The sequence below is a fragment of the Argopecten irradians genome, chromosome 8, assembly GCF_041381155.1.
Source record: "Argopecten irradians isolate NY chromosome 8, Ai_NY, whole genome shotgun sequence".
Lineage (NCBI taxonomy): Eukaryota > Metazoa > Mollusca > Bivalvia > Pectinida > Pectinidae > Argopecten > Argopecten irradians.
The window spans coordinates 14,997,871-15,006,706 of record NC_091141.1 but is presented as its reverse complement, the minus strand read 5'-3'; the positions used below and the strand labels follow the sequence as shown (position 1 = coordinate 15,006,706).

Genomic DNA, 8,836 nt, shown 5'->3' with positions numbered 1-8,836 from the left:
CCACCCGGTCACATTATACTGACAACGGGCGAACCAGTCGTCCCACTCACTTTCTAACTAACTTTAGTCTTCTTTTGGCCTTTTGTTGAGCGCTCGCCCCTGTGAGGTAGGCTCTGAGTTCCGTCCCCTGGCCCAGACACCAAAGTCTATAAAAGTGGTTGTCTCCGCTCCTGCTTTGCGCTCAGCATACCGGGAGTGGATCGACTAGTTCGCCCGTTGTCAGTATAATGTGACCGGGTAGGACGTGTTGCTTAGTGTCTTCGACGGCATGGGTTATTGCTGAAAATATATATCGATCATACAATTATACGATAAATGTTTGAATTCAGTCCACCATCTATAAAATGTATAAAGTCATCCGGAACTTGGCTCATATCTGAAAACGATGTCTCCGTGCGGTATCTGTTTGGGGTCTCTTCTACGGATGTTTCCTGTGTTCTAGGGAGCACTATAGTTTGGAGATCAGTAGGGTTCCCTTCCCCTGCCTGGGTATTATTCTCGTTCACAAGAAAAATATCAAAAATATTTGTTTTCGGTGGCAGGACAGTATTACCTGCAGTCACTAACGCTTCTGCTAATTCATGACATCTGCAACTTTTGATTTCTGATATCTGGCGTTTGAGCGACTCAATCTCAGTAGTCTGACGTTGGACCACCTCCTTTAGAACTGTGTACTTCCTTTTGAGGTTTTCTCTTCCAGAGCTTTTCTTTTTCGCGCTTGCTGAGAATCTATCGTACCAATGGTGTCATCCTTGAGTGTTTCCATGACCGGGTAGGATGTGTTGCTTAGTGTCTTCGGCGGCATGTTTCAGTGATATAGGACTATAAAAAGGGCAAGAGTTCCACTATACAAGAAGTCATAACACAAACATACCACAGTCTTCTAAAACACGCACTTCACACACGCCGCACACCGCATGCATGGGAGTTCGTTCTTACATGACCCTAGCTGTAAATAGGACATATTTAATCACACAGGCAAAGAGTAGATTAGCCTTTGGCTAAGCATGCTTATCCTCAGTTAATAAAGTTTATTATCATTATTACAAACTTACCGATATTTAATATAAATAATTCATTTTTTCGCAATTTTCGATTATGTGGACATGAGGAATAATTTGCGTGCCCATGTGCTTGGGCTGAGGTGACCAAGATTACATTTTACGGTCCCGGAATAGCAGTTCAGATGAATTGTTTTTATCTTGTTCACATGTTCCTTCCACATACTCATACAAATATAACTGTCGAAGACAGATATATCTTGTTCAAATAATCAATGAAAAGTTATATAATATAATACCAAGATCGAGTGCATCGTGGGTTGCGATATACTTAGGACGTCTCCTTGCAGGCGGTGTATGGAATTTGCAAATTGTTATTAGTCTAGATGAAAAATGATTAGTGTTAATTACTGGTTTGTGTAAATAATGAATATACAAACCCATATTTCCAACGTTAGACATTTTTCGCTGTAATTAATATCGATGCTGGTATCGTTTGTGCGATGAGATGAGATGACGAGGTTTTGCAGAGTCATCTCGTCTTTCCGTGTCGACACCAAAATAAAACTTGTATTGTAAGATACTGACCGTGTATTCTGTTTATCCTGCTACCATTTGTAATCTCTTTAACCATTGCATACGGGAAAACTTCTTTCCTGGCCGGCTCAAAGAGCCTCAGGTGGTACCCATTTTAGAAAAGGAAGATCCTTTAAACGAGGAAAACTAAAGGCAAGTCAGTATACTGCCCTGTATTTCTAAATTATTTGAAAGGGTTTTAAGTAATCAGCTCTCTGACTATTTAAATGTTTTTCTTTCTTAGCAGCCTTCCGACCAGGATTTGGATGCCAGTCGACTTTGCTGAGACTTGTTGAGGACTGGCGTAAGGCCTTGGACAACCATGAGTATGTCGCCGCCATTCGTATGGACTTGTCGAAGGCATTCGATTGTCTTCCTCATGATCTGCTGATCAGGAAGCTGGAAGCATATGGACTGGGTGATGGTGCTCTAAAGTGGAAGTGATCAAAGGGGTGCCACAAGGCTCTATATTGGGACCACCCCTATTTAATATTTTTGTAAATGATGTAAATGACATGTTTTTAGATATCAAGTCAACAAAGCTTTACAATTATGCTGATGACAATACTATTAGCGGCTCTAGAGATTTTAATGTACGTCTGTACTAAACACTTGCTTGGATTGTATAGCTCTGATTCAATGGTTTAAACAATCAAGTGAAAGCCAATCCTAAAAAAATCAATCAATTGTAGAAGGGTCATATTTGATGTGAATTCATGTATTAAATAAAAGTGGTATAAAAGTGTATTTGAAAGATGTTCCAATACGAGGGGATGGTCCAAAATTATTGTTACTTTGGTGATTTCTCTTTGATAGAAGTAATTCTGATCATTTTACTTTGCCCTGTCCCTCGAAGTATTCCCCCTCTGCATTTATGCATCGTTTCAACCGATCGATCCACTTTGGAAACAGTTTTCGTACTCTTGAATTAGTATACTAATAAGATACTGGTAAATGGCAGATTCAAGGGCATTTCTTGATTTATATTTTGTTCCAGACAGGTGAAATTTTAGTTTGGGGAATAAGAAAAAGTCACAGGGGGCCAAGTGTACCTTGCATCTTTTTCAAGAATTTACGCCTTGTGTGCTGGCGCATTATCATGTAAGAGCATGAGGTACTTCAAACCTGTCTGTGGGCGGCGGCGTTTGTAGACTTTCTTAAGTTTTCGAAGTACAACGTCTCTATAATACTTCGCTGTGACAGTTTTGCCTTTTGGAACAGGGATTAGAATGATTGGACCCTTGTTATCAAAGAATATGACATACAAAACCTTCCTCACGGTGCGTATTCTTTTAGCAATGCTAGGGCGCCTGGCATTTTTGTTTGCCCAGATTCGATTAGAGCATTTTCTTTTGAGTTCGAAAAAATACACCCATGTTTCATCACCTGTGACCAAATTATCAAAAGCCTTTTTGTTGTATTTTGGGTATTTCTTCAATAAGGATTTGGCCTTGTCAGTTAGTAAATGGGGTATCCACCTGGCATTGGTCTTGCCCAGTTTAAGATGTTTCTTTAAAATGCAATGAATACGTGATAAAGACAAGCCTGTCATTTTAGCTAACTCCCGGACAGTGTACCTTGCATCTTTTTCAAGAATTTACGGAATTAGTTCAATGCTATGATTTGTTGTTATTGTTGCAGGGCGACCTGTGTGGGCAGCATCTTTAAGCTGCTGGTGTCCCGACTTAAATCGAACAACCCACCTACAAATAGTCATATATGACATTTGACCCTTCCCATATATATCACACACCTTCCCGTATCCACTGGCTTTAAGCAAAGTAAAGACCTACCTTTCATATAGGCCCTAATTTCAATTACGTTTTCAACTCTCTTATATACCACAGTCTCCCAAAACACGCACCTCGCACGACATACATGCAACACACCGCATACATGGGAGGCCGTCCTTACATGACCATAGCTGTTAATAGGACGTTAGTTAATCAAACAAAATCAACTCTCTTGCCAACCATATTTCAGTGTAACGAGTGCGCTACAAAACAATGTACACAGCACCAAGGTCAGTGTAATTGTGAGCGAGATATTTACCTATATCACGCTATCGCCACGAGGTAGTTTTAAGCCCATTTAGCACGATTTCCACGATTGCGCAAGTAACATTAATTTCGGAACATCACTCGTATTTACAAAGATACAATTTGTTGTGAATAGTGATATTAATGTGTATCTATGCCGTGCCGTGTTTTACTCGCGTGCGTAATATAACAAATATTCGCGAGCGCTGCCTTTGTCTGTGTATGTACGTATTTGTTTGTGTACCCGTTAGTAGTGTTCACTGACGGACTTTTATTACGGACAGGACATGTGACTGTTACGGACATTGACGAAGTTGTTTGATTGGTCAGTATTGTTAGTTAAACGTATTTGTTATATATCTTTTTGTATTTCTGGAGATTTGAATTTCGTCTCTGTTCTTGGTTGGACTTTTCTTTTGCTCGGTCCAGAAATTCATTCATTTGGGTAAATCTTGCTTTTCGGTTGTTCTATTATTTGTTATCTATCTTGGTTAATACATTATTATATTCTCCCAGTATAAAAATGTTTTGAATGTGATTATTATAATTTAGATATTGTAGTATAATACATATAAATGAGCACATGTGTTTCATATTTATGTATTATACTACAATATTTTTAAAATATGAAATTTATACGGATATATGTACACATGTATTGTATACATGTGATCCGATTGTAATTGTAAAATGTATAAGTTATATATTTCTGAAATGAAGTAAGAATTGTGTGTTCTTTTATATTGTAGATCAATCTGTTGCCTTATGATTGACTGTATTCATGACATACGGAGTATACATTGTATTGTACACATTGATGGCCCTGCAGGTAGGGCGTTAGAATTGTACCTGCTGCCCCTATTGCATGATCGTAAAAGGCAACTAAATTTAGGATCTTATCTTTTCTCTTCTTCCTAACTGACTTTATCATTCCTAATGCCTCCCTTGGCACCGCCTCACTTTTGGCCTTGAGTTGAGCGTTCGCCCCTGTGAGGAAGGCTCTGGGTTCTGTCCCCTGGCCGAGACACACCAAAGTCTATAAAAGTGGTAGTTTCTGCTCCTGCTTAGCGTTCAGCATACAGGGAGTGGGACGACTGTGACCGGCTGGGGTGTGTTGCTTGGTGTCTTCGGCGGCATGCTTCAGTGATATAACACTATAAAAAGGGCAACAGTTCCACTATTCAAGAAGACACAACACGAACATACCGCAGTCTCCCAGTACACTCACCTCGCACAACATACACGCAACACACCGCTTACATGGGAGGCCGTCCTTACATGACCATAGCTGTTAATATGACGTTAATTAATCAAACAAACAAAAAAGTACACATTGATACACCATACATATTGTAAGTGTGTGTATTTTACTTATATATCGTATCTAGTTCTGCAATAAAAAGTTTTCAGTAATCTGAAAAGTAAAGTTTGTCTTTGAAAGTTATTCGCGTGATTCGTTGTTGAATGAATGATATATGTTTTGAGAGTTGAATGTTCTAATTGTGTTTTTATAATATTTACAGAATGCCTTTTAAAAATAGAAAAAAAACATGACAGAATTTGAACCTAGCGGGCAACATATTGCACTCGCTACACAATCTGCATTGGTAAAAAATTATCAAAACATTGATTCTTTCGATATAGGTGATGGCTGTGCAAAATCTGATAATGTTGTTAAACTGTGTGGAGTTCAGATTGATTCTATGCTAAATTTCAACACTCATATTTGTGAAATTTGTAGAAAGCATTACAGCAACTCTCTATACTAAAACGCATTGGCTCTTATCTGACTATGAAAGGAAGAAGTGCTGTAACCACTGTTAGTATTTCAATTACTGTTATCTTGTATGGCACTTCAGCAACATTAAAAGTATAAGAAAAATTGAAAAGATTCAGGAACGTGCCTTGAGATTTATATACCAGTACTACACCACAATTTTTAAACATATCTTGAAAATATCTGGAAATGATTTTTTACTTGATAAGAGACTTCGTATGGCAGTGAGGTTTCTCCTGAATATGTCCAGGACTTAATAACAATCAAATGATCCTCTTTTCAAAATTAAAAGAACTAACACAGTTAAGTATGGTCACGAGTCATTTTCTTTTGAGGCAGATCGGGTGTAGAACAGTCTTCCAGTTGAAAACTTTTCGGAATTCAAAAGACTGATCCACACCTGGGACGGCCCAATCTTAGTGTGCCCTTTGCAGAATAAGCGCTCTTGTCATGCTTTACTGTCTGCTTTCAGTTTTTTTTGTATGCTTATTCTGTATTATGCAGCTTGTGTAAGCACTGTATGTATCGTAAGTTTTGTTTCTTTCGCTTTCTTACGCTTATCTATCATCAGTCTATGTCTATGAGACTTTGTCTTTATATTAAATGTTCTTTATATTGCTTTTTACCATCTCAAATTAAAATGCTTCCTTTTTCCTCACACTTTATAAGTATATAATCTTGTTTGTTAATTATTTTTACCTTTGGCTATGTTAGCATATATGCATATTACACTCATCTAATTATTGTAAAATTTACGGGGTTTTCCCTTTAGTTTCTGTAACATACATACAAATCTATAGCCTTTGATTTTCCACATTTTAAAATACTTTTTGTTTGTTTGTTTGATTATTTTAACGTTCTATACACAGCCAGGGTCATGTAAGGACGGCATCCCATGTATACAATGTGTAGCGTGTATGAATTACGAGGTGCGTGTTTTGGGAGAATGGGGTATGTTCGTGTTGTGTCTTCTTGTATAGTGGAACAGTTGCCTTTTTATAGAGCTATATCACTGAAGCATGTCACCGAAGACACCAAGCAACACACCCCACCCGGTCACATTATACTGACAACGGGCGAACCAGTCGTCCCACTCCCTTTTTGCTGAGCGCTTAGCAGGAGCAGAAACTACCACTATTACAGACTTAGGTTTGTCTCGGCCAGTGTACAGAACCCAGAACCTTCCTCGTTGACAATACATATATACTCTTGTTGTTGCGATAATGGTTTACAAGAGCTAATGCTTTTTATATGGAATTTGCAACTTCATATAAAAAGCATTGTATGTTATCACATAATCCGCCTGATATGAAGTCATTTCGCCCGTGTAATATTTTTGCTTATGTCACTTATGTAATATGACCTGGAGCGATTCTTATTGGCTGAAAATTCATTGTGGCGTCAGACAGAAACAATAAAATGACGTCAGGATTATGAGGCCGGCGGGACAAAATGGCGGCTTCTGCTAGACTATTGGAATATATTTTGAAGTGAAATTCCTTGTTATGTAGGTATTTGTAATTATGTGATAAAAAGTATCTTAAATTTGTGTTCATTTAATATGAGATTTTATGAAACTCGTCTCGAAGTTTTAATTTTTGCTCGCCAAGGCTTGAAAAATTAAAAAAAAAATCTTAGACTCGTTTCATAAAATTTCATATGAAAACTCATGTAAGATCCTATATATATTGTATCGTATTGTATTATACCACAGTCTCCCAAAACAGGCATCGCGCACTTCATACACGCAAGGCAATGCATACGTGTGAGACCGTCCTTACACTTTACTGTAAAGCAAATATGTAATATATGAAAATGTGCATTTTAGGGGAGTGTTGGGCTCTGTTATTTAGGGCTGTAACGATACTTTTTCCCCACGATACGATACGTATCTCGATACAGGACCCTCGATACGATATGTATCTCGATACATATAAATATAATTAAATAATAAAAAAAAATACAAAACACTAAGACAACTCTCCTTTTCCAAGATTTAATCGTTTAAGTTGTTCAGATCTTTAAACATGCATGTTTTTTTGTGTGAGAAAGATCAATTTATCCACATCTTCAGGATCAAGGCAGCTGCGCTGACTGGTCACAATGTCTCCAGCTGTGGAGAACACACGTTCACTTGGAACACCAGTTCCTGGGACTATGAGATAGTATTTTGCAATATTGGACAGCATAGGATATCTGTAATCATTGTCACACCACCATTTCAAAGGATTACAGTCAAGCGGAGGAGTGGGTTCACTGAAATAACTTTGCACTTCACCAGTGGCAATATCAAGAGGTGCCTTATTTGCCGGTTCAGTTCCAGTAATGAACACATCACCAAATAAGTTTTTTTTTATTGTAGAACCTGTTCCAGAACAGACAGTGTCTGATATTCCAGAATCTTGGGATGAAGATAGCTGTGAAGTAGATGGCATTAGATCTAGAGTTGGCAGAGTGGGCTGTGTCTTAGGGGTTGATTCAGGCTGTGGTTCATCCTCAACTGGCTCAGTTTTGATGTGTGGCTGGACAGTACCCTGAAAATCAAAGTCATATGATTTTAATAAAGAGTTAAATGTACATTGCATTGTGTTCATTTTTCATTAATTTCATTGTGCAAAATGTAAATAAATAAAATAATATTTAAGAATCTCTATCAACTTGGACATTTAAAAAAATATACTATTTTAACTTATAAAATTTACCAGAAAGTGTATTTTATTCACTTAGTAATTAAATTTTGAATGATGAATGTTACATGTAAATAAACATGAGTCAACACCTTCTGAATGATCACATCATGTAGTTCCTGCCTGTGAATGTCATCAAGCTGGGGGAGTGATTTGAACCTAGGGTCTAATGCAGAACTAATTTACAGAAATTGTTCATGGTTATTATACCTGGACTTGATGTCCTGCTGGATTGCCACTTTTAACTGTCTGATTACGGAAGACTCTGTACCAACCAATTCCATTGATTTCAAGATCTTGTACTTCATGGGACATATCAAGGAAACTGTAGGTTGCTTTTCATCACATAGCACTGTTGTAATGTCCTTCATGTCCTTCAGAATAGAAACAGCATCCTCAAGATTTGTAATGTCCACCTCTCTGAGTGTGTCAAGATCCTTGACATGTTTCCGTACATCCCCACTCATTAATGTAGCAGTGATAGCAGGCTGCTGTTCAAGGTATCTAACCATCATATCGTAGCTACTGTTCCAGCGTGTAGCAACATCAGTAATGAGTTTGTGACGTGGAAGTTTGAAAAGATCTTAGTTGATTTTTAGTACACTATTTGCCACTGAACTTCGGTGAAAGAATGCCACAATACTTTTTACACGACTTAAGAGAATTTTCATTGGTCCTACACTCAAGCCTCTTTGTGTTGCAAGATTAACAGTGTGTGCAAAACACTTAATATTGGGGCCCAGTCCAGCAGCCTTG

At 37.9% G+C, this 8,836-nt stretch overlaps 1 protein-coding gene across 1 annotated transcript; it reads right to left on the bottom strand.

Annotated features, from left to right (window-relative positions):
• Window positions 1–7,414: 7,414 nt before the first annotated feature.
• On the bottom strand, window positions 7,415–8,592 carry LOC138329030 (E3 SUMO-protein ligase ZBED1-like). The gene is made up of 2 exons (XM_069275727.1): window positions 8,356–8,592; window positions 7,415–7,927 (listed from the first exon to the last, which is right to left on the bottom strand). The coding sequence occupies exons 1-2, from the start codon at window positions 8,590–8,592 to the stop codon at window positions 7,415–7,417; spliced, it is 750 nt and encodes a 249-aa protein (XP_069131828.1).
• Window positions 8,593–8,836: the final 244 nt, after the last annotated feature.

What these genes read in the sequence shown, in the direction of transcription:
- LOC138329030 (XM_069275727.1), bottom strand. Translation starts at nt 8,592, where the DNA reads ATGGTTAGATACCTTGAACAGCAGCCTGCTATCACTGCTACATTAATG. An exon ending in TCTTGAAATCAATGGAATTG is followed by an intron (nt 7,928 to 8,355) that starts GTTGGTACAGAG and finishes TTTGATTTTCAG; the next exon opens with GGTACTGTCCAGCCACACAT.